The 26,582-nt window shown below is 58.9% G+C and overlaps 4 protein-coding genes and 1 long non-coding RNA gene across 6 annotated transcripts; 3 read left to right on the top strand and 2 right to left on the bottom strand.

Annotated features, from left to right (window-relative positions):
* Positions 1-375: 375 nt before the first annotated feature.
* LOC149125497 (uncharacterized) lies at positions 376-3,064 on the top strand. Its single transcript, XR_016210592.1, has 3 exons — positions 376-587; positions 1,602-1,687; positions 2,326-3,064. It is a non-coding gene; the product is annotated as an uncharacterized LOC149125497 (long non-coding RNA).
* A 401-nt stretch (positions 3,065-3,465) lies between these two features.
* EFNA1 (ephrin A1) lies at positions 3,466-9,244 on the top strand. The gene is made up of 5 exons (XM_002715333.6): positions 3,466-3,658; positions 6,770-7,065; positions 7,935-8,000; positions 8,151-8,201; positions 8,359-9,244. Exons 1-5 carry the CDS (start codon positions 3,567-3,569, stop codon positions 8,469-8,471), a joined length of 618 nt encoding a protein of 205 aa, XP_002715379.3. The 5' UTR covers positions 3,466-3,566; the 3' UTR covers positions 8,472-9,244.
* Positions 9,245-10,149: 905 nt separating this feature from the next.
* SLC50A1 (solute carrier family 50 member 1) lies at positions 10,150-12,430 on the top strand. 2 transcript variants are annotated; one of them, XM_051858601.3, is made up of 6 exons: positions 10,150-10,349; positions 10,665-10,742; positions 10,850-10,973; positions 11,494-11,655; positions 11,851-11,970; positions 12,052-12,430. In XM_051858601.3, the coding sequence occupies exons 1-6, from the start codon at positions 10,270-10,272 to the stop codon at positions 12,151-12,153; spliced, it is 666 nt and encodes a 221-aa protein (XP_051714561.1). In that variant the 5' UTR covers positions 10,150-10,269; the 3' UTR covers positions 12,154-12,430. The 2 variants fall into 2 exon arrangements, with proteins under 2 accessions (XP_051714561.1, XP_089155998.1); XM_089299872.1 differs by lacking the exon at positions 10,850-10,973 and having other exon boundaries at positions 10,164-10,349.
* Positions 12,431-12,769: 339 nt separating this feature from the next.
* On the bottom strand, positions 12,770-13,304 carry DPM3 (dolichyl-phosphate mannosyltransferase subunit 3, regulatory). The gene is made up of 2 exons (XM_008264357.5): positions 13,176-13,304; positions 12,770-13,090 (listed from the first exon to the last, which is right to left on the bottom strand). The coding sequence occupies exon 2, from the start codon at positions 13,083-13,085 to the stop codon at positions 12,807-12,809; it is 279 nt and encodes a 92-aa protein (XP_008262579.2). The 5' UTR covers positions 13,086-13,090; positions 13,176-13,304; the 3' UTR covers positions 12,770-12,806.
* A 9,228-nt stretch (positions 13,305-22,532) lies between these two features.
* KRTCAP2 (keratinocyte associated protein 2) lies at positions 22,533-26,396 on the bottom strand. Its single transcript, XM_017345831.4, has 5 exons — positions 26,298-26,396; positions 25,878-26,032; positions 25,696-25,759; positions 22,904-22,970; positions 22,533-22,685 (listed from the first exon to the last, which is right to left on the bottom strand). Exons 1-5 carry the CDS (start codon positions 26,302-26,304, stop codon positions 22,565-22,567), a joined length of 414 nt encoding a protein of 137 aa, XP_017201320.1. The 5' UTR covers positions 26,305-26,396; the 3' UTR covers positions 22,533-22,564.
* Between the last annotated feature and the right edge of the window lie 186 nt (positions 26,397-26,582).

Genomic DNA, 26,582 nt, shown 5'->3' with positions numbered 1-26,582 from the left:
TCCTGACCTGGCCATTTTTGGCATTTGGAGAGTGAACCAGCAGATGGGAGCTCACTCTCTTGCTCGCTCTCAGGTATATTTTGAAAAAAAAAAAAAAAAGTATTGTTGGCAAAGAGTTTCTAACATAGGAAAACATTTTGTGTTCCCACGGTTAAAGGGGGCAAAGACGCACACAGTTGAAATGCGTCACATAGATCACATCTTCTAAAGCCAACAGAATGGTTGGCAGGCGACAGGTGCACATGTCAGCGTGGCCAGCATTGCCCTTCCCCCTGCCTCTCCTGTGCTGTTTTCTAATTCCCGAAAAATGTGCACACCTGAGTAATAAAGTGGGAGCTGTACACTGATTTTCAAAATGACCTTGAGTGAATGTGGCAGGGGAGGCTCCAAGCTCAGGCTCAGTCCCTCCTCCTGCTGCCTCACCCCATTACCCAGAAATGCCCTCTAGGGCTGAGCCAGGTGGCCTTCCCCACCCCAAACCGCAGAGCACCCGGCAAGCTGTCCAGGAGCTGCGCCTGCTTCAGGCTGGAAATGCTGCCTCCAGGCTGGCAGTGCCCCCCGCAGACGGGCAGCCCCTCCCTCCAGCGGTAAGGCCTTCCTCAGGGCACTCACAGGGTTAACCCTGCCTCTCAGGAATCCCCAGAAAGGACTCATGGTGGGAATTTCAGACAGACAGACGGACACGTCAGGCAGCTGTCGGCACTGCGCACAGATGTTTGCCTGGGGGTGTCGGTGAACCGCTTCTCACCGCAAACGAGTCTCGAGCTCAGACCCGCCTGGGCAGGCTGGCGGCTGGGCCCGGGAAGGGGCCCAGCATTGGGTCGCTGGCGAAGTCTGCGCGTGCGGAAGTCCCCCTCTGCAGTCCGCCTGGATCGCACCCGGCCTGCAACTCTGCTCTCGGTCCACCAGGCGTCGCCGCGGCTGCGGGAGGGCTCAGGGCACCGCGAAGGCGTGTGGGTCTTCAGGTCCGGGCCACAGCATTTCACAGCCTCTCTCTCATACTGGTGGCTTGTCTATTTCCCCCACTGCTCCAGGGGTCCCCGAGGGCAGGGATGGGGTCGCAGATTCACCCTCACTCTCTCGGTGCCCATCGGGACACCCGGCACCTGGATGCGCCCCATTCGGGCTGGTAACAACCCTAGAACCCACCAATACGTTGATCGCGGAGCTATGGGCTCAAGGCCTGAAGGGGGAAAGTCGGCAGGAGGGCTCTGTGTCCTCCACCCCTCCTCCACCCTAGACGCAGGCAGGGCGGGAGCGGACGCGGCCCCGCCAGCCTGGGCCCAGCGAGCCCGAACCTGCCCAGCCCGACCGGCGCAGCGCGGGACCCCACACGTACCCGGGGCGTCCCGGACATCAGAGGAACCATTGAATCCAGAGCAAACCTGCCTGCTCCGGGGGGCAATCTCGGGCCACCACCGCCCCTCCCCTCTCCATCTTAAACTCCTCTGCTGGATTCCTTTCAGAGTAGCCGACAGAGGTTAAGCACCTTTGCCCAACACTGATTTCACTCGCTCAGCGAGTGTCCTCCTCCCATTACCATACATGGCTAGGCGCTGGCTGTACGACAAGGAACAAACCAAAAACCCCTGCCCTCATAGAGCGTGGAGTCTGCGGATCCCACGAGCTGGGATGGGGCACTCCGGCCGGGGGAACGTGAGAGGCCGACAGCCAAGTGTCCACCCAGGTGAGCAAAAGGCGCGTGAGGTGCCGCCCTGGGGCAGGTAGACTTTGGTCTCCGCGGGAGGGGTGGAAGCAACGTGGGACTAAGCACGTCGCCCCGGGGCAGGTGCGCACAGGAGTGGCGGTGTGCAAACCCGGCCCTGACCTGGCCACAGGGTTACCTGGCCATGCACCTACTTGGCTCTGGGTAAACACTCGTATTTATCGTAAGCCCGGCGAGGCGGGCCTCCTGCAGACTGAGCCCTTGCGGGCGCGGAGGAGGCCAGCGGTGGCCCTCCCCCGGCTCCAGGCTCCTCCCTGGCGGGGTCAGCGCCGCACTTGCCGCGGCGTCCGGATCTGGCGTAATTACAGGGGTTTGTCGCCAGGCCTCGCCGTAAAAATAAATAAATAAATAAAAGATGAACTGGCCTGGGAACCGAGAAAGCTGGGCCCCGCCGGCCAGGGGCCCCAGGTCCGCGGCTTTCCGCGATGCGCAGCCGCAAGCAAGGGCCGACCCAGGACGCACACGCCCTCCCAGCACTGGCCAGGGGCGCGCACACAACCACACATGTAGCCGCCCCGCTCACACTGACCGCGGCGTCAGGCTCTCCGGCTGCAGGCACTCGCGAGCCTAATCAGACACCTGCCCGCCCTCTCCACCAGGGAGCCGACACCGCCCGCCTCCCCCTCTCCAGACAGCAGCAGGTCCCGGCGGGGAGAAGAGCCCCGAGAGCCGAATTCCAGCGGCTTTGTTTACACGGCGCGCGGCTCTTGGGGCCCATCTGACTGGGAGACTCGCTCGGACGGGGCTGGAGCCCGCGGCGCGCCAACTCCCCTGCCCCCGACTCGCGGTGCGCGGGCATCGGCACACGCAGGTGGCAGTTTCACACCGTGCTACACACTTGCGCGCCACCACGCGCACCACACACGCCGTACGTACTCGTGTGGGTGCAGTTTGTCACCCTTCGAAGGGCACACGTGTGTTGTCTCTCTCTCTTTCTCTCTCATACACACACGCGCGCACACACACACACACGTCAGCGCCCTGGGCACAGCTAGAAGCAAGGACGGAGCCCTCGCGAGCCAGGGCCCCGCGTGTTCCTCCCGCGCACGGGCACTGATGAGCAACAGCACCCTTAACCCTGGCCGCACACGTTACACACTTGGTCACACACAGCGCAGCGCTTTCTTCCCGGCATCCAGGCGATGACACAATCTCCAGAACAAAGACAACATTGACAAACCCAACAAAAACAAACAGCCGCGCGCGTGCGTGTGTGTGTGTGTGTGTGTGTGTGTGTGTGTGAAGGGGCAGAGCAGCGCCGAGCCCGGGGGTGGGGTGGGGTGGGGTGGGGGCTGGTACTGGGGCGGCTGTGGGACGCGGGCGCCAGGCCTGGGCGTGCGAGGCTCCGGGGAGCTGGCCGCCGAGCAGCACCCTCACACTCTGCGGGAGCCGCGCTGACCGCTGCGAAGCTAGGTCCCGCGCCCGCGCGCTCGTTGGCCGGCACGTGCGAGTTCGCCCTCTTCTCCCGAACGCTGCTGCGCGCCCGGTGCCATCAAGCCGGAACGCTTCGCTCAGGCCACCGAGTGAACGGACACGCAGCTCCTGGGCGGGACTGTGGAGGCCGAGGGGCGCGCTTCGCTGCCCCCCCAGCACCCGGGCCTCCTCCCGCCCCGGCCCGCCCCTCCTCCACCGCCCCAGCCCCCACCGCCCCGGGGCAGCCGCGCGCCGGGCGGGGCGGGGGCGGGGCCGGGTGTCAGGCGGCGCCGGCCCAAAAGGCGGAGTCGCGCGGCGAAGGGGCCAGAGCTGTGAGCGCGGTGCCTAGTGCGCCGCGGAGAGAGCCAGCGGGAGCCCGGACCCCGAGGAGCCCCCGTGCCCGCCCGGCCCGGCCTGGCCCCGCGCTATGGAGTTCCTCTGGGCCCCACTCCTGGGTTTGTGCTGCAGTCTGGCCGCTGCGGACCGCCACACCGTCTTCTGGAACAGTTCCAATCCCAAGTAAGCCCCGAGTCTCCCGCTGGCGGCCTGGGTGCCCGGCTGGCACTGTCCTCCCCCGCTCCCCGGCCAGCCCCTGACCTGAGCTTAGGAGAGAGACCAGAGGCGGGAAGGAGCCTGCAGTTTTCCCTCCCCGCACTTCACCCTCGTTACCGGGAGCACCCCACCTCGGGGCAGGAACCTGCCGGTCTGCTTGCACGGGCGCTGCCTCTGCCCTCTGGCACCCCTCTCACTTTGAGGCGAGGGACCCTTGCTGCACAGTTCCTGCCTGGAGCAGGGACCATCCTCCCTGGCGCCAAGGCCCTGGTCCTAGATCCCCCACCCCACCCCCGGTGAAAACCTCAGTGCCCCTCTCCACGGGTCACTGGGACATCCTCCTGTGCTGACAAGCAAGAGCTGCCTGATGGAACGTGGAGAGTGAGCACAGTGCTCAGGGTATCCGGGAAGGAGGTCTTGGGAAGGGCTGGGCTGTGGGGTATTAAGCATTCCTGGTGCATTGAAGACGACCCTGGAGAGCCCCCCTACAAGGGGTTCTTGGGGCTGACACATGCATGGGTAGGTTGAGGGAGTCACCTGTTTTTGAGGTTCAGGTAGTAGAACTGAAGAGATGGAGGGAGGGGGAGAGGTGAAGGGGAAGTTTCAGAAGGAAGGAGTGTGGTGCAAAGGATTGCAAGGGGGCGCTGGGCAGGAAAGAGTTAATTTCTCCTGGGCAGGTTTAGGGCTGTGAGGCAAATGGCACTGGGAGGAAGACGCTCTGTGGGACCTTTTGTTCTTGCCCTTGAGTTTTCTGAAGTTACGGGAACAGTATTTGCAGGGATGCAGGGCGGAGCAGGGAGGGAAGGGGCAGGCAGTTTGGGGTCACTAATCTTGGACACCCCAAGCCCTGGCTCGCCTGCCCCCCACCAACTCCCTTTGAGAAAAAGACTGTGCCCGCCTCCTCGCACCCTGTGGCATTGCCTGGTGCAGGGTCGGCTGTCTACAGCTTGTTGAGGAGGGGGAGCTGGAGAGCCAGCTGCCAAGCCCAGAGAGCAGCGCCCCCTGCCCCACCTTGGTCACCCGGCCGGCCCTCCCCCTGCCTGCTCCTTGCTGCCTGCTCTTTGCCTCCTTGACCCAGTGTCTGGCCTAGTAGTGGGAAAGAGCAAAGTCCCTGTTTATGCCCATGCCAGGTGTTGGCTGGAGGAGGCGGAGGGGACAGGAAGCCGTGAGCAGGGAGGGGGGAACCCTGGGCTTTTCCGTTCCCAAGCTCCCAGGTTTCCTCTCTTTCAGGAAGGAGCCTCTTCCTTGCCCCCCTCCTGCCTCTCTGCCACTGCTACCCCCCTTCCCCCACGGGGAGCAAGAGTGAAATCAGGGCCCAGTGGAGCAGATTGCTGCCCCATGGAGGGGGCCTGGGGGTCCCCACCACGCACAACCTCTGCCCTGCCCCCCTGAACACACACACACAGCCATACTCCAGACTAAAGAGAAGCCAGTCCAGAGTGGAGTCCATGGGCAGCCAAGTCAGCCCCAGCTTGGGGGCAAAGATGAGGTGGCAGTAGCTGGGCGGGTGTGAGGCTGGCATCAGTGACTCAGGGCAGTGGGCATCGGCCCTGGGATCTCCAGGCCCCAGGCAGGGGCAGCATCAGGAGCAGGGTGGTGCCTCTGGGAGCCAGCCCTGGCCAACTTGGTGCTGGAAGAACAGAGAGACAGGCAGCCTGCCCACCGGCACCTGCCTGCTGCCTTTGCCTGGGGGTCCGAGTGCAGCACGAGCAGGTGCGGTGCCCTGTGCCTGCCATCCCGGAGTCCTGGGGGCTGGCCACCCTTGGCATTTTCACAGGATCTCCTGAGCGCCAGGGCGGGTAGCAGAGGTGGAGGAGGCATGAGTCAGTGCCCGTCACGGGAACAGGGGAAAGACGCCAGGCCCAGAGCTGAAATACCTGTTCCGAAATGGCTTCTATGTTTATCTCTCCAGAGAGGAATTTTAAAAGCCTCTCTCTGCTCCTCTCTCTCCTTCCCCTGGGGTGGGGGAGGGGCCCTGTGAGGCAGCAAGCTGCAGCCAGGCCAGGCCTCTGCTGGCTCCCGGGGCCGAGCTGCCTGGGCGGTGTGTGCCCACCTCCCCCGCCACCCATGCCCAGCGCTTTGGCCTGAAGCAAGTCAGCAGCCAGGTCTGCCGGCTCTCTAGTTGGCACTGCCTGGGGGAGTCCAGACTGCTGACCAGCTTGGCGAGCCAAGGGGAGGCACTTTCCCCCAGGAGGACCCCACCCCGGTGGGGAGCCAGGTGTCTGGAGCTGGGGGAGGGGCCGGTGGGCAGTCAGGCTGGAGCCTGTGGGGCTTGGCGGGATTGGGCTGGGGGAGGGGAGCTGGCTCCACCTTGAGAGGAGAGGAGTGAACTGTCTCTGTTCTGAGAACTCCTGCACTTCATCCCAGGGGGCGGGGTGGGAGGGTGGGGGTGTGGCTTTTGGAGAGGAAGGGATGGGAATGTTTTGGGGGTGCCGGAGGACCAGGAGACCAGGCTATAAACATGAGCACTAGAAAGGGAGATTGGACTGAATTGATGGGCGAGATCTGACTTGGGTTATCTGTGGACCTGGGCTTGGGCCCGGGCTTGGGGGAAGTGAACTGGGCCCTGTGTGGTTGGGGAAGCGTGAGAGGATGAGGGAAGTGAAAACGAGTGTGGGAGCCGAGCCTGCGGACTCCAGGGGACGGGGTTCCTGGAACCCCAGCTGTAGAATGGTCCAGCTCGGTCTCTCATGGAGGCTCCGTGGCATTTAAAGGAGCGACTGATAGAATAGATTTGCGGAAATATTTCGGGGCAGAAGACAATGACGGGTGAGCTACAGAAATGCTCAGAAGCCCATCCCTGGGCAAATACGGGGCCGGTAGGGTGGTTGTGGGATGTGCCGTGGTACCTGGAAGGTACTGAGTGGCTGCTATTTGGGGGACTGGTGGGGAGGATGCTCGAAGATGGTGGCAAGATACGAAACAGCTCAAGATCAGTAAATATTGGAGGTGGGTATTCTGGAGAAACCGTTGGGGGATCCAGTGAGAAATGTGAGGGGGTCACGGAATCCTGTGGAGGGCCCATGGCTGTGGCCCGGCTGCTGACCGCCTGCTTCTGCCCCTTCTGCGCATGCCCAGGTTCCGGGATGCGGACTACACCGTGCACGTGCGCCTGAGTGACTACCTGGACATCATCTGTCCGCATTACGAGGACAACTCCGTGGCAGACGCCGCCATGGAGCGGTACACACTGTACCTGGTGGAGCATGAGGACTATCAGTTGTGCCAGCCCCGCTCCAAGGACCAAGTCCGCTGGCAGTGCAATCAGCCCAATGCCAAGCACGGCCCAGAGAAGCTGTCTGAGAAGTTCCAGCGCTTCACACCTTTCACGCTGGGCAAGGAGTTCAAAGAAGGACACAGCTACTACTACATCTGTGAGTGCCCAGGAGGGCACAGCGGCCTGGGGTGGACATGCCGGGCAGGGGCCCCTCCCGATCCTGACTTCTGCTTTCATTCATTCACATCACAGAAGTAGAGTGTGTCCTGGGCATTCTGCTTGGTGCTCAGAGATAAAGAGAACCCTACACAGCCCCTGTCCTCAGGGAAGCAGGGCTGGAACACACACAGGCCGGCATGGTTAGACTCACATGTGATGTGGCAGACTTAAGCACAGGGCCTTGGGAGCCCCAGGCCTGTGCACCTGCCAGGCTAGGGGGCTCAGGGCAGGCTTAGTGGGGAAGCAGAGAAGCTGGCCAAGGACAGAGGGACACATGCAAAGGACATGTGACATTTCAGGGAACTCCCTGTAGTCATCCAGGTGGAGCGGGAGGGACATAGGCAGTGGACGGAAGGGAGCTTGGAGAAGTGGACAGCACAGATCATGGGGGACCTGAGAAGTGCTAAGGAGTTTGGGCTTTGTCCTGAGAGCGGTGGGGAGCCCTGAGTGGATCTTAAGAGCTGAAAGATGAGCTCTGTGGTACATAGGCAGGGGTAACATACAGTGGTCCAGCTAAAGGGGAACACACTTGAAGGCCTCGCCCAACTTCAGGCTTGATTGAGGGAGTGAGGGTGGAAGGTGAGGACGGACAGGGTCGATGGTTTTTACCACTGCTGAGAGCTCAGGCTTGGTCTGAGGAATGGGAGGATGGGTGGGAAACGGGCAAGAACTGAGGAGGCTAAGAACCAGAGTTAGAAGGAAGAGAGGAGTCGGAAAGCAGAGGGAGCCAAGAAAGCAGGCCCGGAGGCCTTCGGGCTTCTTCCAACAAAAGTTCCTTCCTTAAAACCTCGTGGGTTTATCTTGCAGCGAAACCCATTCACCACCAAGAAGACCAGTGCTTGAGGCTGAAGGTGACCGTCAATGGCAAAATCAGTGAGTGTCAGGGTCCTGGGGCCTCCTCCCTCCATCTCCAGGCTGGGCCTGCTCTAGTGTTTGGAGATCGTACAGAAACCTCACTGCCCTCACCCCGCTCTGCTTCTCAGGAGGCACAGTCCCTGACCTGCTACCTCTCTTGCCTTTCAGCTCACAGTCCTCAGGCCCACGCCAATCCACAGGAGAAGAGACTCCCAGCAGGTGGGTAGATGGAGCCAACTGGGCCCTGGGCACAGCAAGGAGTCGGCTTGTGGAGGTCGCATGAGCAGGTGGCTGCTGCGCCCGGCAGGGGCTGGGAAAGCTCTGCTGGGCTGGGGGCCACTGCTAATAGTGGGGCCTTTGCCCTCTCCTCTTGCAGATGACCCAGAGGTGCAGGTTCTACATAGCATCGGTCACAGCGCTGCCCCCCGCCTCTTCCCACTTGCCTGGGCTGTGCTGCTCCTGCCACTTCTGCTGCTGCAAACCCACTGACGGTGTGCGCCCCATCTGGCTCAAGGATTGGAACTGGGCTGAGGGGGCAGGGACAGGTACCCTCACCTGTCCTGGGGCCCTTCCCGAAGCCCAGCCCTGGGAACCACTCCCACCACATGCACAAGCTGCCACCCAGCAGCCTCAAAACGGGTCAGTATTAAGGGTTTCAACCCAAAGGAAGTCAACCAGCCTGGCAGGGCATTCCCTGCCTCCACCTCAGAGTGATGGAGAAAGAAGTGGGGACAGCCCTTTCCCTGCCAACTGCTGCCTTTAAACCAAAGAATCAAGCTGTGCAGACATGACCCCTTAAGAAGGGCACCGTGGGAGCCGAGCTGGAAGGGCCTTGGACCCCTGCAACATGGACGCCGAGCTTGGCCAAGATGGCTCCACGCAGAGTCAGGATGCCCAGGTGAACTGACCGAAGGAAAAGGGAGCCAGATACAGGAGAGGCAGCCACGCTTGGGCTGATCCTGTGTCTGCCAGCAGGACTTCCGCCTGTGGAGCTGCCATGGAGATGCGTAGCCAGGCACTGCCTTGTGCCCAGCCTGGGGCAGCACTCCCCAGAGCTGGGCCAGCAGGGGGCTGTGCCAACCTGTTCTTAGAGTGTAGCTGTGAGGGCAGTGCCCGTGTGTATAGTCTGCCTAGAGTGTGGCAGGGCCCACATGTACAGTACCTGTATATAGACTCGCCGCGTGTCTGTAATTTCTACAACTGGAGGTTTTTTTTTTATACAATGTTCTTTGTCTCAAAATAAATGTGTTTGGTTTTTTGGACGTGCTTTTCTGCTCCTGCATAGTTGCTTACTTAGGGCCAGTGAGTCCAGCTACGTGCCAGGCTCTGTCCTGCACCAGAGGAAGCTGCGGTTGTATCTCTGTCCCTCCGTAGAATACGTGCCCCTCACCAGGGCCCGGAGGGCTGGCAGGGAGGGGAGAGCTCCCCAAGGCTCCCTGCTCTGGACAGTCTTTCCGTCCAACCCGCGACCCCACCCCCGCCCCCTCAGCGCCTGGCTTTGGTGTACCGTCCAGGCACTCATCCAGGCACTCATGCTGTCCCGGTGAGTCAGGGAAGCTGAGGCATGCGGCGCGCCCCACAGACGCGTGGGAGGCTGGGGGGGAAAGTTCCCAGTAGCAAGTAACTTGTACCAGGGAGCCGGTGTTAGGGGCTCTGGTGGATTGGCCAAGTCATCGTAAAGTTGGCCTTGTGGCTGAGGAGGGAGGGCACTGGACGAGGGAAGGCTGGGTGTTTCCTGGCAATCCCTGTTATTTAGGGGCGATACCGGGAAGAGGCGGCGGTATACTCTGGGGAACCGAGGTTCTGATTTGGAGCTCTGGATTGGAGGCCGGCTGAAGTCTGGTTAGGTCAATGGTTTGTTTTGAGGTCTACCGCCTAGCATACGTGCCCATGGGAACACAAGAGTCGAGGCTGGGGGTGGTCTAGGACCAAAGGGACACGCAGAGTGTGAGAGCGTTGGGTGTGAGGGACCAAGGAGCCCCAGGTGAAGGGGCTCGACCAGGACGGCGAGGGCAAGGCCAGGAACCGGACCACCGGGCGCCTGCAGCCAGTCGGCCCGACAGCCGAGGGCGCGCGGATGGGAGGGGGCCCGGCTTCCGGCCCGGCGCGCTACGGGGGGCGGGGCTCCGGCTCAGTTTCCGGAGGGACGGGCTGAGCGCACGGGGGCGGAGCCGTGGCGCGAGGGGCGGGGCGGGGCGGGGCTCCGGCGTCACGGACTCTGGCGTGGCTGAACCTGCCGGCGTCCCGTGTCCGGCGCCCAGCGGGCGCGGGATCCGACTCTGGCGGGATGGAGGAGGGCGGCGTGGTCGACTCGCTCCTCTCCGGAGCTTGTGTGCTCTTCACCCTCGGAATGTTCTCCACCGGCCTGTGAGAGCGCGGCCGGGCTGGGCTGGGGGCAGGACCAGGAAGTCAGGAAAAATGGGACCGAGACTTGGCCACAGCCCCAAGTGGGCTGCGTCCGGAACATGGGGTCAAAATAGAATCTGTCTGAGCCTACTGAGGCCCAAGGGCGAGGCTGGTCACTCGGCCTGAGGGAGAAGACAGGGCAACTGGGTGGGTGGGCGACCGGGGGAGGGGAGTCTGTGGTTGCCTGGGGAGGGTGACAGGCATTGCGGACCCCCCCCCCCAGCACCCTGGTTCTCGCTCCCCACACCTCACCCCTCCCTTGGGGGCCGCTTACAGCTCGGACCTCAGGCACATGCAGATGACCCGGAGCGTGGATAGCGTCCAGTTCCTGCCCTTTCTCACCACGGATGTCAAGTGAGAGGGGCCGTGGCTACCTGAGGGAGGTGGGGGAGGGGTAGGCAGGACGGGTCCCACTCCCACACTCAACCTGCGGGCCTTGTCCCCCCACCCCCACCCTGCAGCAACCTGGGCTGGCTGAGTTACGGGACCTTGAAGGGAGATGGGACGCTCATGTTCGTGAACGCCGTGGGTGCCGTGCTGCAGACCCTGTATATCTTGGTGTACCTGCACTACTGCCCTCAGAAGGTAGAGGCCCTGCGGGGACCCACCTGGCTACACGCCCTGCCCCGCTGGCAGTGCAAACACTCCTTCACGGAAGGCTGTAACGGACTGCACTCGGGCCCTTTCCTGGAAGGCCCTCCAGCCTTGCAGTTCCCCGTCCTCCACGAAGGCAGCCTTCTGGGATGCAACACGGGGCCCAGGTTCCTGCAGGGCTGGTGGTGCTCGCCAGCCTGGGGATGCCTGGGCTGCCCCGAGCGCAGGAGAAAGGGCTTTTGTCTCTGAGCAGGGGCCAGTGCCCGAGAATGCCACGATTAGCTCTGCTTCCCCAATCACACAAGCACTTGTTAAGCTACTACTGTGTGTGCCGAGCTCACAAAAGGAGATCCCTTTCGTTCCCCTAGGGGCCTGCAGTGCTGCGTGGCCAGGCCCACAAAGGCTGGCTTCCCCATTCGAGCCTGGGACAGGGCAGAGTGGATGGATTCCAGCAGGGAGGTGAGGCCTGCTCCTGGCACAGCTGGGAGTAAGCGCCCTCTCTCCCCTGCAGCGCGCCGTGCTCCTACCCACAGCATCCCTGCTGGGGTTCCTTGTCCTGGGCTATGCCTATTTCTGGCTCCTGGTGCCTGACCCCGAGGCCCGGCTTCAGCAGCTGGGCCTCTTCTGCAGCGTCTTCACCATCAGCATGTACGTCTCACCGCTGGCTGACCTGGTGAGTGGGGGTATCCATGGGGGGGGCAGGCTCCCACGCCCAGAGACTGCGGTTTGTACGCAGAGGAAGGGGCAGCCCTTAGGCTGAAAGGAGATAGGTAGTACAGGCAGGTGAGGAGAGGCTTGGCGACTCCTAGGCAAGGTGAGAACTTTAGGATGTGCCTGGGCCAGGAGTACCCGTCATCCTTTCCCACAGGCCAAGGTCATTCAGACCAAATCAACAAAACGACTCTCCTTCTCACTCACAATTGCCACCCTCCTTACCTCTGCCTCCTGGTCCTTCTATGGGTTTCGACTCCGAGATCCCTACATCATGGTAAGCAAACTGGGGATGGGGTGACGGGCGTGTAGGGTGGGACACTGGCTCCTCTCCTCACGGCAGCTCTTACGATTTCAGGTGCCCAACCTTCCGGGAATCCTCACCAGCTTTATCCGCTTCTGGCTTTTCTGGAAGTACCCACAGGAGCAAGACAGAAACTATCGGCTCCTGCAGACCTGAAGCAGCTCACCTCACCCTTTATCGCCAGCCGGATACCAAAGAGAGCCCCTTGGTGCAGCCGGCCCTCTGACCCGCTCTGTGGGTGCAGCGGGTTGTGGGGCGACGGCTACTTTGCAGTCAGAGGGCTCAACGAAAGAGCTTTACTGAGACGCTCAGGTGGGACCCGGGAGATGAATCACGTTTATTTTTTAAGAGAAATTACCTTTTTTTTAATTTTGAGGTTGGGGTGATTTTTTTAGAATGTGCCTTAAAATAAATTGTTCTCCACCCCTGTCAATCAGAGCTCATTCTTTATCCATGAATCTCTACCTGCCTGGCTTGGTGGAGGGCAGGACTGACTCAGAAAGGGAGCCTGAAAAAACCATGGGGTTGGGAAGGCCTCACAAAGGGAATCAGGCTTCAAGAGGGGCTTCTAGGCAAGGCTAAAGGCCCGGGAAAGCGAAGGGGCGGCCCGTCCTGAGAGACCTCGAGAAGGGCCCTTCGCCTCCCTTGGAGCACACGGGGAGCCACCCGAAGCAGAAATATGAAATAGAGGCTGGCATGGTTCCGCCACCAGTCCCTTCTCCCCCGCTGCCACCCAGACATTCCAATTTCCATGCCCTATACTCAAACACAGTTAGAAAATGAACTGCCTTTAATGGGGGGGAGGGGGGTCAGAAGCGCAGCCCTCGGCGCGCTAGGTCGGCTCGGGCCTCCTGGATCTGGCTCTGCAGCTCTCGAGCGGCGTCCTCGCAGTCGTGAAACGTGGCCACGCGATAACCCACAGTGCCCAGGGCGTAGCAGCCGGCGGACACCAGCAGGTAGGCGGGCAGGGGCCACAGGACCTCCCGGAAGGCAGAAGGCAGCTCCAAGCCCAGGGCTCCAGTGGTCAGAGCCACCCAGGTGGAGCCCAGGAGCGCCAGTCCCCAAAGCCACTGCGCTAATTTCGTCATAGTCACTGCGAGGAGAAAAAGAAAAGTTGAGGGTCCTTGCCTTCGCCACCCACGCCTCGCCCTCCATTCAGCCCTTCTACCCAGCCTTACCGCGGCCCCGCGTCTCCTCTTCCTGGCGCCGCACCGGCGTCAGCGCCCGGAAGTTCCCCGCGGCTGACGCCCCTCCTCCGCGCGGCCTTCTGGGAGTTGTAGTTCTTACGGAGGCGCCCAGTCCTTCGTCTTGATACAATGTGGAGCCGACTCTGCGCAGCCAAATTTTGAGTCTGGGTCTGGAGGATCCTTGGCGCTGCTCCTCTCCCTCGGACCGTGCTCCAAGGTGGCGTGGGTCTTGAGGAAAACTTGAACACACCCATAATCGTTGCCACAAGGTGGAAAGAAAGTATCATTTCCCTTAAACTCAGTTCTCCAATGCAGAAATCCCATTCACTCACGGAGTCATTCATTAGAATCTTCAGCACTGTGATAGACTTGAGAGGTAACAGAGAGATCAGGAGGCCTGGGCCAGGCGAGGGAAAGCAGTCAGGGAAACAGATGGCTTCATGGCTGACCATAATGCCTTGAGATGTGTGTTTGCACACAGGTTATTAAGTTTTGGAAAAGAAACGCAGAGAAGCAACACATACAGCTTGGAGCCAGAGGAACAGGGATACAAGAAGTTCAAGGACAGAGAAATTACTGATGTTTAAGGCTGGCAGAGGTGGGGGACTCGATGTGTAAGTCCCACGGAATCATTTGGTCTGGCTCCGCCAAGGCAACGGCAGGTAATTTCAATACATCTGCAGCAGGTTAATTGATTTTTAAAGATTTATTTATTTATTTTAGAGGCAGAGTTACAGAGAGAGAGAAAGAGAAAGAGATCTTCTATCTGCTGCTTCACCCCCCAAACGGCTGCAATGGCCAGGCCTGGGCCAGACCAAAGCCAGGAGCCAGGAAGCCCATCCAAGCCCCGACGTGGGTGGCAGGAATCCAAGGACTTGAGCCGTCCTCCACTGCTTCTGGGGTGCATTATCAGGAAGCTGGATCGGAAGTGGAGCAGCTGGGACACAAACCAGCACCCATATGGGATGCTGGCACCACAAGTGGAGGTTTAACCTACTATGCCATAGTGCCAGCCACAGCAGACTAAATTTTTTTAAGCTGATAATTTTGTATGGCCCACAAAGGATGTTATAAATATCCACAGGGCCCTTGGCAGAAAAAAAGCTTCCCCACCCCAGGAGGTGCTGACAGCAGGTCCACATTTTTCTTTAAGAGTTATGGGGATGGATAGCAGTGGAAGATGGCCCAGGTCCTTGGGCTCCTGTGCCCGCATGGGAGACCCGGAGGAAGCTCCTGGCTTCTGGCTTTGGATTGGTGCAGCTCCAGCCTTTGCAGCCAACTGGGGAGTGAACTAGCAGATGGAAGACCTCTCTCTCTGTCTCTACCTCTCTCTGTAACTCTGTCTTTCAAATTAATAAAATAAATCTTAAAAAAAAAAAGTTATGAGGATGGACTCATGGTTACTACATAGAAAACCAAGTAAAGGAAAGGGTCAGCAGTTACCAGCTTCAGGGAAAACAAAGAGGCATAAAAGAAAGGACAGGAAAGCGACAGGAGGCCAGTGTGGAAGGCTACTTGGAACACAGGTTTATTGCCTTGTGGCGAGCGGGAGCGCACACCGACAACCAACAACCAACAACCAACAACCAACAACCAACAACCATGGGGCCACTCAGAGAGCCGCGGGGAGAACAGGGTCACTGCAGGACACCGGAAGAGTTTGCCTTCAGGGAGAACTCAAATGAAGCAGTGGGGTTTGGTTTTGTTCTCTGTAATTTACTTTTTCAAGATGTAGAGACAGATAGAGAAAGAGGTCCCAGCCACCAATTCATTCTCTAAAGGCCCACAAAGCCAGGAAGGACATCCAGGTCTCCCTTGTGGGTGGCCAGGACCCAACTATTGGAGCCATCACCTGCTGCCTCCCGGGGGTGCCTTAGCAGGAAGCTGGAATTGGGAGCAGAGCTGGGACTCGAACCAGGCCCTCCGATACGGGATGCTGATGCCTCTCTTCCAGCTCCTAAGCCTGGCTAACAGCTTGCCACTAAAGTAGTGTTTTAGAAGACCTGAGGTAAGCATGTTTGGAAGTGTAGGCTGAGAAGCAGAGAGTGCACTTGGAAACCACCCAGATAAATATGGAATGTAGTACCCCCAAATCCATCCTCTGAGGTTTTGCACTTGAGTTGGAAATAGCGGCTGTGTCTCAGTGTCAAGGTAGATTATGTGGCTCGGATCTCCAGGCCAGAGTGCAATGTTCCATTCTCATTGATTGATCTCAAATAGCAAAATTTGTGACTGTCTATGATTTTTAAAAAGAGTTATCTGTGGCTGGCGCCGCGGCTCACTAGGCTAATCCTCCGCCTGTAGCGCCGGCACCCCGGGTTCTAGTCCCAGTTGGGGCGCCGGATTGTCTCGGTTGCTCCTCTTCCAGTCCAGCTCTCTGCTGTGGCCCGGGAATGCAGTGGAGGATGGCCCAAATGCTTGAGCCCTGCACCTGCATGGGAGACCAGGAGGAGGCACCTGGCTCCTGGCTTTGGATCGGCGCAGTAGGCCGGCCGTAGTGGCCATTTGGGGGGTGAATCAACAGAAAAGGAAGACCTTTCTCTCTGTCTCTCCATCTAACTCTGCCTGTCAAAAAATAAAATAAAAATAAAATAAAAATAAAAAGTTATCTGTGGGGCTGGTGCTGTGGTGCAGGTTAATCCTCTGCCTGCAGTGCCAGCATCCCTTATGGGTGCCGGTTCAAGTCCCGGCTGCTCCACTTCCAATCCAGCTTTCTGCTATGGCCTGGGAAAGCAGTGGAGGATGGCCCAAGTGCTTGGGCTCCTGCACCTGTGGTGGGAACCTGGAGGAGGCTTCTGGCTCCTGGCTTTGGATCGGTGCAGCTCCGGCCATTGCGGCCATTTGGGGAGTGAACCAGTGGAAGGAAGGCCTTTCTCTCTCTCTCTGCCTCTTACTCTCTGTAACTCTACCTCTCAAATAAGCAAATAAAATCTTTTTTTTTTTTTTTCCAAAAGAGTTACCTGTTTGTTTATGTGAGTGACAGAGGAAGAGAAGGAGACACCAATCTTCCATCCACTGCTTCACCAAAGGCCACAACAACCCGGGCTGGGCCAGGCCAAAGCCAGGAGCCAGGAACTCTACCCATGTCTCCAGGCGGCAGGGTTGCCATCTGCTCCTCTCCCAGGTGCATTAGCAGGGGCTGGACTGGAAGCAGAGCAGCGGCACTGGCAGTGGTGCTCCGGGATATTGGATGCTGGTGACAGAAGTGCAACTCAATCCACCATGCCACAATACCACCACCTGTGTATGACCTTAGAGAACCAGGTTCTCAGCCCATTTCCATGTAAATTAACAAAAGCAGCTTTTACAGATTCGTAGTTTCAGTACAAACACCCCGTGGCCCAACTGTGAAGAATGTTTTCACAGGCATCGTAATGTAAACACTGAAATTAATTTTACTAAAAATTGGGATATATTTAAACTGAGAGGATGAGGGAGGGGAGGAGTATATTAGGAGAATAAAGATTACAGAGAAAGAAATCTGTGCCTTCTACAGTGGACAGTCATTTCGTTGTATCTAAAATGGAAAAAAAATAAGAAATAATAAGATGAGCATAGTGCTTAGAAGTGCAGAGGTGTCGGGCCAGTGTTGCGGTGTAGCTGTGCGACATCCCATATGGGCGCCTGTTCGAGTCCCGGCTGCTCCAGTTCCAATCCAGCTCCCTGCTAATGCACCTGGGAAAGCAGTGGAAGAAGGCCCAAGTGCTTGGGACCCTGTCACCCATGTGGGAGACCCAGAAGGTGCTCCCGTCTCCTGGCTTTGGTACAGGCCATTGCAGACCTTTGGGGAGTGAACCAGAGAAAGGAAGATCTTGTTCTCTCTGCCTCTGTAACTCCACCTTAAATCTTAAAACAAAAAAACAGTTCCGAGGGCAGTGTTTGACCTGGAGATGAAGCTACCTGTTTGGACGCCTGCTTTCCATAACAGAGTGCCAGGCTCTAGCTTCCGGGTCATGGGGACTCTGGGAGGCGGCTGTGGTGGCCTAAAAACCGGGTTCCTGCCATCCCTGAGGGAGACCTGGAGAGCATTCTGGCTTCTGCCTCTGGTCAGACCCAGTCCCTGCCAGGGGCATTTAGGGAAGGAACCAATAGATGGGAGAAATCTCCCTCTCTCCCCCCATCACCCTTCAAATAAATAAATAATTTTAGGGGCCGGCACTGTGGCGTAGCGGGTAAACCCGCCGCCTGCAGTGCAGGCATCCCATATGGGCACCGGTTCGAGACTCGACTGCTCCCTATGTATCAAGCATGGTGGCCAGTGCATATGCGCGCTATCTCACTCCATCTCCACAGCCACCATATGAAACAGGTGCTATTATTATCTCCATTCCCAATGAGGAAGCTGAGGCACAGCCCAGACAACCCGACTCCGGAGCCTGCATACTTCACCAGGACAATGTACCGCACCCTGCCCTAGATCCAGGGAACCGAATTAAAAGAAACACAACTCCTTCACACAGTACAGCCTAGGATCGCGGCAGCACCTCGAGTGGGTGAAGACAGCCCAAGTGCCCCGACTTCCCCCACCTCCCACAGGGCCCCGTGGGCAAGGGGCCGGCAACAGCGTGTGCCGCGGGTGTTAGCGACCCCTGCCGTCGTCCCGACAGCTGCCGTGCGTTCTACCTGAGACGCTACACTCCCCGGACTGCGCGGTAGCCACACCCCCGCCCCGCCCCGCCCTCGCAGCCCCGCCCCCGACGCGGGTTCCTTGGTTTCCACACCCGGGGTCCAGGTGGTCGGGGTATGTTGAGTCCATCCCTTCCCCCAAGGCACTCACAGTTCCCCAGGGGGCGACAGGACAGACACACATATAATCTACAGCAACACATACTTAGCAAATTACAGACGGGCTGGCAGGGGACTGTGCTGGTGGTTGCAGAAGGGGCTGGGTGGGTGAGTCAGGGTTCCCTAGAGAAGGTGACCTGGAGACCACAGTGGGAACGGACGATAGCGCGAGGGCCGGAGGAGGAGGCCTGGGCAGCTCACTGAACGTCTGGGTCTGGGTCCTCCTGGGGATGCAGCAGTTTGGAAGAGGGCGGGGCCAGGAGTTTCTGCAAAGAGGTCAGAGTGTAACAGTGGTGTGTGGCTCATGGGTCCTTGGCTCTCTTTTACTGTACATTTATTGAGCACCTACTGTATATCAAGCAGTGTTCCGGTGAACAAAATAGATCAATTTCCTGCCTTTGATGAAGCTTATTCGAGGGGTGGGACACAAAAATAAATGAAACCGAATGCATCAAATAACGAGGGGGTGGATTTTGATGCAGTGACTCACACCTCGCGGGATGCCTTCGCTGCCTCTCAGAGTGCCTGGGCTGGAGTTCCAGTTCCTCATCCAATTCCAGCCTCTCACCCTGCCACCCGCATGGGAGACCTGGATTGAGCTCCAAACTCCTGGCTTCGGCCTGACCATTGCAGATATTTGGGGACGTGAACTTGTGGATGGAAGATTTCTGTCTGTCCTTTCTTTGCCTCTCGAATAAAAGTTTATAAAACCGAAGCTATCTGTCCGTTAACGGTGCCTGGCAGGTGGTAAATGCTGAACTGAAGGTTTTTGTTATTGTCATCACATAGGAAAGCAGTGCCATTTGTATCATTTAAATAGAATCCTCGGGCCGGCGCCGTGGCTCACTTGGTTAATCCTCCGCCTGCGGCACCAGCATCCCATATGGGCACCAGGTTCTAGTCCCGGTTGCCCCTCTTCCAGGCCAGCTCTCTGCTGTGGCCCGGGAAGGCAGTGGAGGATGACCCAAGTGCTTGGGCCCTGCACCTGCATGGGAGACCAGGAGGAGGCACCTGGCTCCTGGCTTCGGATTGGCACAGTGTGCCGGCTGTAGCGGCCATTTGGGGAGTGAACCAATGGAAGGAAGACCTTTCTCTCTCTCTCTCTCTCTCTCTCACTGTCTATAACTCTACCTGTCAAATAAATACAAAAAAAAATTTTTTTAATATATAAATCGAATCCTCATTGCCACAATGTGAGGAAGGTATTATTACCCTTGCTTTACAGGCAGGTTACCCACGTTGCCCAAGGTGGCAGGTGGCAGAGCCCAAACCAGAGCACAGGTCCGTCTGGTTTCAAGGTGCAGCCTCTTCCCACAGTGGTCATGCCCTCTGAGCCAGAATTGGGCTAGAGGCTGCAGGCAGGAAGTGGGGGAGGGTATTCCTAGTGCCCTCACACAGAGACACACACAAAGCATAGTCCCAGACACCCCTGGAGACAGCCTGAGGTCAGCCCTCACAGCAACTCTCGACCCAGCAAAGGGAGGGTTCTGTTGTAAGACCCAAGCCCCCCACCCCCACCATGGACAGGAACTCTGCCCTCCAATGCCCCTGGACGGTGTGGCCGGCTGCAGCCTACTGTGGACGGGGACCTGCCCAGCTCTTCCTTCCAGCACACGGGGAAGGGCTCCTCACAGGCCACCAGGGCCACCCACCCGGCTCAGGCCTCACATTTAGACTCCAGATGTCACCTCCAAGTGCCACTAGGGTCACCGTGTCACTCTGATGGGGCAGAGAGAAGAGACTGACCATAAAATTGACTTAACTTTTATTAAGGGATTTTCAAACACTACAAGAGAATCTGGCATGGCCATTATCACGGGACTTTAAGCCATGGCTCCCTGCGGAGGGGAATTCTCTATAAATCCCGTAATGATCTGGAGGTTAGCATAGTTCTGTTGCATTGTGATTTTGTGTTAAAAGTGTTAATTTGTCAGATGTAAACATGTCTGTTTTTCTGCATTTTCGCCCTGGCTGATGCTGATGCGCCGCCGACTCTAAGGCAAGCTGGGCACTTCTCTCTCTGCAGCCTCGGATCCCCAGCCTGCCCAGAACAGCTTCCTGTCTGCCAGGAGCCAGGCCGAGGAACCAGCAATTAAGTGCCCCCGACCGTGCCGCCCCAGGGTTCCGGCCTTTAGCAGCTCTGTTGGGACCCTGAGTCAAGGAGGTCCCCGAGGGCTGGGCCTCCCGCCGCCCATTCTTTCCGGGTTCCCAGGCCGGCTCTGCTCACAATGGGCTTCAGTGCTCGCCTTTGACTGGCCCTTTCCCCTTTGTATCTGTCTCTGTGTCTCTCAGCATCTCTGTCTCTACGGGGCCCCGGCTCCCTCTTGTTTCCCAACATCCTTCCCGAGCCCCTGGGGAGCAGAGCTGGGGGGCGGGCAGTGGGAACGCGACGGCGTCCTGTTCTCACCAAGGACAATAAGGGCCGGAAAGGGCTGGAGCCAAGGCCTGGCGCGGACTCCCCCTCCCCGCCTGCCCTGCCTGCCCTGGCGCCCCCAGGCCCCGTCCTGACCCTCTGGCCATGCCCTAAATGCCAGGCGTCCCTCGCACTAGTGCCAGCACCTGGTGAGGGAGTTGCCTGCTCCTCAGCGTCACCTTCTCACCGCCCTCCTCTGGTGGGGGTGGGGGGCATCACCTTCTGCCCTGAGAGCAGGGCTTTCCGAGGCTGCAGCCCCTCCCCCTGGACTCGCTTACATTATTTACTCCTGTTTCCGGAGCCCGGCGGGTGCCGGCGGTGTCGGGGCTGTTGGGGCCACGTGTGAGGGAGCGGGAGGAAACATCTGGCTTCCCTGTGTCCTCCAGGGGTGGGACACCCGTCTCTCCCACAGGCCTCCGAGCCCTGGGAGTCCAGGGGCAAGAGGTTAGTTAGACCTTTGCCCTTCTCACTCACCTCCAGGTCTCCCCAAGCCTGATGCCCTCACGCCCCCTTAGTTAATGATGGTGATTAGGTGGCTGTGATACCCCTTCCAGGGTTAATTGGTAGGTCAGGTGCAGGCCGCCTGCAACCACGCACCACGCAGATGGGTGGGGTGGGGAGGCGGTCGGCGCCACCCTGCCTTGTAAAATGTACCCACTCCCTGAGGAAGGGGTCATTATTCCTGGGCCACACACTGCCCCTGCTCCTACACAGTGGGTGACAGTAGGTGCCCAGACCGGACATGCTCTCTGGCTCCACTCCACCCTCCCCAAGCCACAGAAGCGATGCTGTGTGCCTGGCCCACCCAAGCCAGTTCCTGCTGGGGAAGGCACGGTGCCGTAGGCAGCTGGGCCCGCAGGCTGTGTGTGTGCTCACTTGGACTGGCACCTGCCCTCTGCCATGGCTCCCACTCGAGGTGAGTCAAGGTTTGACAGCAAGACTCAGAACTAGCCCAGCCTCCCTACAGGCCCCCTTAGACAACCTCCCCTCCACCCACAAAGGGTCCCGGAAATCTTTCCCTGCCCCTGACCCCACCCTCCACCCCCAGCACAGCCACCCTCTCAGGGAGGCACTAGGCTCCACCGGACTCCATTCCCACGCCCAGCCCGGCCGGAGAAGAGCTGGATTCTGCACGGGGCCAGCCTCCCGCGGTCCTCCAAGAAAGCTGGACCCGGCCCTCAGGGCTGGCTGTGCCCTACCTCCCGGAAGGAGCCGCGAGCTCAGGGCGCCCTCTGCAGGCAACTTGAGCAAACCGTCCAGCACTCCCCGCTTAGCGGGGAAGACCAAAGGGCAAGGGGCTAGGGTTCTGGCCAGGAAAACCCAGGAAATGGGAGTAACCTGTAATCCTTGACCAGAACTCCTCGGACCGCCTTGTTCATCCTCCTTGAGTCTGCTTCCCTAACTTAGGCACCTTTCACGCGCAGGGTTTTGTTCTGTGCGCACAGGGACGCCCATGCCACCCGGGGTGGAGGTGCTGAAGTGCCCCAGCATGGGCACTGGGCAGAGCCGCTCCTCATGACAAGGGCAGGCAGGTGGGGCCTGGACTGCCACCTCTCCGTCAAGCCTGTCTCAGGGGTCAGAGGTCCTGCTCCTATGTTCTGCACACTGTATTAAAACTTTGGAACTTCCTAGTATCCTGGCTACTCTACTGGGGTGGGGTGGGGGAATGAGGGGCTCAGAACAAAGGGGGAGGCGTGACCATCCCGGGATGGCTTTCTGAATACAGACCCATGTTTGTGCTGCTGGAGCAGAGTAGGGAATTCCCATCCACAGGCTCACAGCTGAGGGGCAGGAAGCTCATCTTCTGAGTCGCGAGCTGAGTAACAAAGCCGTCCCGTGGAACGCCATGGCCCCTTGCCCTTCCCTTCCCTTCCTCTTGTGCGAACACCCACCGCAGGTCTGGCGGGCAGGTGATCCCTTTTCCCCGAAGGTCAAGGCTTCAGCTCACCCACTACCTCTGCTCCTCGATGAGCCTCTCACACACACTAGTGCCAATTCAGTGGCTGGCACTCCATAAATACCTGGTGAAAATGGACCCTGGAGGAAGAAAGCTTCACCATCCCTGAAGTCGGAAGAGCAGGTGCACCCGTCAATGCTCCGTAACCCAAGCAGGCACAGGCAGGCTCACAGTGCACCACAGCACACACAGCTACAAAGAATCAACTTTATTGGACACTCAGGCTTAGTTCCTCTTCTTGCCCTTGCCTGTGACCTTGGCGGGTGTGAGGACTGGAGCCGTTGCCTGGTAGAGCGTGGAGGAGATCTTGTTGATGTAGTACAGACCAACCATGGAGAAGATAAAGCTACACGGTGAAGGAAGAAAGGTCAGGCATCGAGGCACGCTGCCGGCCTGGCGCCTGCCGGGGTGAGCACTGGCACCAGGAAAAGAATCCGGGCTCCAGTTCAGGGCAGCGGGGTAGGGCAAAGGAGGGCAGGCAGACAGAGGTAGGTGTGCGGGTAAAATTTCTGGCACCAAAGGCCAGGGCGCACTGGATCCCTCCCCCAGCTGTCAGGTACGTACCAGGTGGTAACACAGACTCGGTGGATGAGGCCTGATGCAAAGAGAGCCAACAGGAGGCACAGGAGAACTAGGGAGGCAAGAAGGCAGGGCAGTGGTGAGCACGGAGATACCAGGCCCTTTCTTCCTGTTTGTTTTGAAGAGATTTTTTTTTTTTTGGACAGGCAGAGTGGATAGTGGGAGAGAGAGACAGAAAGAAAGGTCTTCCTTTTGCCGTTGGTTCACCCTCCAATGGCTGCCACAGCTGGCGCGCTGCGGCCGGCGCATCGCGCTGATCTGATGGCAGGAGCCAGGTGCTTTTCCTGGTCTCCCATGGGGTGCAGGGCCCAAGCACCTGGGCCATCCTCCACTGCCTTCCCTGGCCACAGCAGAGAGCTGGCCTGGAAGGGGGGCAACCGGGAAAGAATCCAGCACCCTGACCGGGACTAGAACCCGGTGTGCTGGCGCTGCTAGGTGGAGGATTAGCCTATTGAGCCACGGCACCGGCCTGAAGAGTTATTTTTTTAAAGTCAGAGTTACAGAGAAGGAAAGTCAGAGTAAGAAAGACAGCTCTTTTATCCACTGGTTCACTCCCCAGAATGGCTGCAATGAATGGATAGGGCCAAGCCAGACCAAAGCCAGGAGCTTCATCCGGGTCTTCCACGAGGGTGGCAGGGGCCTGAGTACATGGGCCATCCTCCACTGCTTTCCCAGGCGCATTAGCAGAGAGCTGGATCGTAAACGGAGCAGCCGGGACTCAAACAGGCATGTGGGATGCTGGTGTCATAGCAGCTTAACCTGCTGTGTCATCAGGCACTCTTACGTCATCTGCAACTCTGGGGCCCTCTGACTCTTGGGGAACCTGCTTGGAAGAGTATGGCATGAGGACAGCAGGAGGACCTCAGAGAGCCTGAATGATGCCCAGGACGTAAAGACAGCTGCTCTGCTCCAAACCTCACTGAATGTCCCTAACCCATCTTTCCTCAATTAAGAGCCCGAGGGGCAACGCGCAATCTCACTGGGACAGGAGGTTACGGCCTTTCCCCCAGAAGCCAGACAGCGAGAATGAACTCAGCATGTGCCGACCGGCAGCAGTCTCAGGTCAGAGGGCAGTGTCTGGATATCCTCACCCGGGGGGCAGGAGGGGATCTGGCGGACTGACACAGGATGGGAGAAAGGGTGGGAGGGCAGAAGGCAAGGGCAGAGGGCCCCAGCTGTCCAGCTGAGGAGGGCAGCCAAGGCAGAGAGGCCAGGACTTTGTCTGAAGTGGTTTCCTTCAGTCGCAAATGAAGACAACCCACAGGTGCATCAGATTAAGCCACCACTCGGGAGGCCCACATCCCGCATCTCTTCCCAAATCCAAGCGCCAGGGCCGTGCCAGTCCCAGCCACCTGTCTCTGCTCATGGGCCTGGGAAGCAGCAGATGGCCGCACAGGTACCTGGGTCCCTGATAGCCATGCAGGAGCCCCATTGAACCAGCAGATGGAAAATCTCTCTTCTTGTCACTCTACCTTTCAAATAAATCTTGAAAGAAAAAAAAAAAATCTAGGAGTCGGTGCTGTAGTATAGCAGGTTAAATCTGCAGCTTGCAGGGCCAGCATCCCATAAAGGTGCCGGTTCTAGTCTCGGCTGCTCCTTTTCCGATCCAGCTCTCTGCTATGGCCTGGGAAAGCAGTAGAAGATGGCCCAAGTCCTTGAGCCCCTGCACTTGCATGGGAGACCCGGAAGAAGCTCCTGGCTCTTGGCTTCGGATCAGCTCAGCTCCAGCTGTTGCGGCCAACTGGGGAGTGAACCAGCAGATGGAAGCTCTCTCTCTCCTGCCTCTGCCTCTCTGTAACTCTCTTTCAAATAAATAAATCTTAAAAAAAAAAAAAAAAATCGAACAGAGAAGTCCTGGCCCTGGTGGACCGAAGAAGCTCTGGAGGCCTGCCACGGACGGAGCAAGACCTGGGGGAGGCAGAGTGAGGCAGCAGGGACAGACCCCTGCTTCGCAGGAGACCGCGTCTGCCATGACTCTGCGACGTGTGGCATTCCTCAGGAGAGCTGGCCTTGATGCCTGATCTGCTTTAAAACTTAACTTTCCATTAAATAATTAAACCATCAATTCTCAATTATATGAGCAATTTAACAAGGATTATGCCAAGCAAAAAAAATATATATAAATTATTCTCATTTGGTCAGAGTTCCTGTCATCATGGGACTTTGATGTATCTAATATTTAGGCCCTTCACAATCCCCCCAGATAACTACAACTCGCAGATTGCACACCCCAGCCTCTCAGTGGTCCTGCTTCTTCCGGTGCAATCAAAATGTCCTTCCTCGGCAATGGAATCAAAACCTCAGCCCACACCGGCCCATTCGCCTCCCTTGGGAGCTGGCCACAGGACGGGGACAGCTGCCGCTGGCTTTCAGAGGCGTTGCCTTCCAGCTCCAGTTCCGGGAGCTGGACAGGGTGCTGGATCCACAAATGGCATCAGTCTCCACACTTCTCCTTAATGAGCTTTACCGGCGGCGAGAATGGACGGCAAACACCAAAGCACAGTTAGAATAAGTTCTTCCAATTCTACAGCGCAGTGGCTCACAACAACCCACTGTTTGAGGAGAGAGGCGCCAATGATCCGAACATCAGGAGAAGCAGGGTGCACGCCAGTGACCCTGATCTGATCAGCACACGGCGTATGGCATGTATCAAATCATCGCTCCGTGCCCCATAAAGAGGTACAACCTGAACCGCACACGAGCCCCGCCATCTCGGCACCTGGGGGAGGTTACAGAGGAGCGGACCCGCTGATGCGCAACCCCTGGTTTTGACTTACTCTCAGGGAAGACCTTGGCTTGGAATCCTTTGCCAAAGACAAGATTCTCGAGATTATTGAAGGCCTGGGTTGGGAGGTGGTTAAGGCGTCACTTCCTGTGTGGCCAACGCGGAGCCTACGTGGCCCTCGCCTCTGCCCGCTGTCCCCGCCGCCCTCCGCCCTCCGCCCCGCGGGCAGGATACAGTGAGGGAGAAGACGAAGAGGCCGGAGCCAAGCAGGCCCCCCTGGATGGTGAGCCACTCGGTGGAGGCCAGCTGGCGGCTGTACATCTGCATGCCGGCGAAGAGCAGCAGGGACAGGAGGGATGAGAGCGCCAGCGAGGTGCCGGTACCCACCACTGCAGCGGACGAGAGCCGGCGCCGGGCGGAATGAGGCGCGGCCCTCCCTCCGGGAGCCAGGGGGACCCGCCTCTTCCAAGCACGCTCGGGGCTGCAGCCACACTGCCCACCCACCGCGGCGACCCCCTGGCCTTCCCCAGGCCCTTCCCCCCACTCCCGGTCCCGTGGCGACGCCCGCAGCCCGCAGCCTAGGCCACGTCAGCTTTGCCCGCCCCAAGCCTGGCCCCTGCTAGCGGACCCCGGGGATCCCGCCGGTCCAGTTACCCATCATGCCCCGCCCGTGGGTCCAGTCGGCGCCTCTGGCCAAGAAAGAGTGGAACCGAACCGGGCACGGTTAACTGTGCGCGTGCGTCCGAGCGCTGCGCGGCCTCGCCTCTTCCTCCGTCTTGCTCGCGGCGCCTGCGCGCAGCGCCCTCTCCCGGCAGGGAGGAAGCAGTGCGTCTGAGCGCATCCTCAGCCACCGCCCAGGCGCGCCGCCGCCCCGGGTACCCACGCCTCTCCGCCTCTCCCTACTCACTGCACTTATCTCTTCAAGTAATCGGGCATGGC

The sequence above is a fragment of the Oryctolagus cuniculus genome, chromosome 7, assembly GCF_051225735.1.
Source record: "Oryctolagus cuniculus isolate XC-2025 breed Fujian yellow rabbit chromosome 7, ASM5122573v1, whole genome shotgun sequence".
Classification (NCBI taxonomy): domain Eukaryota; kingdom Metazoa; phylum Chordata; class Mammalia; order Lagomorpha; family Leporidae; genus Oryctolagus; species Oryctolagus cuniculus.
Note: the sequence above shows the minus strand (reverse complement) of the source record. Positions and strands in the feature narration are given on the sequence as shown.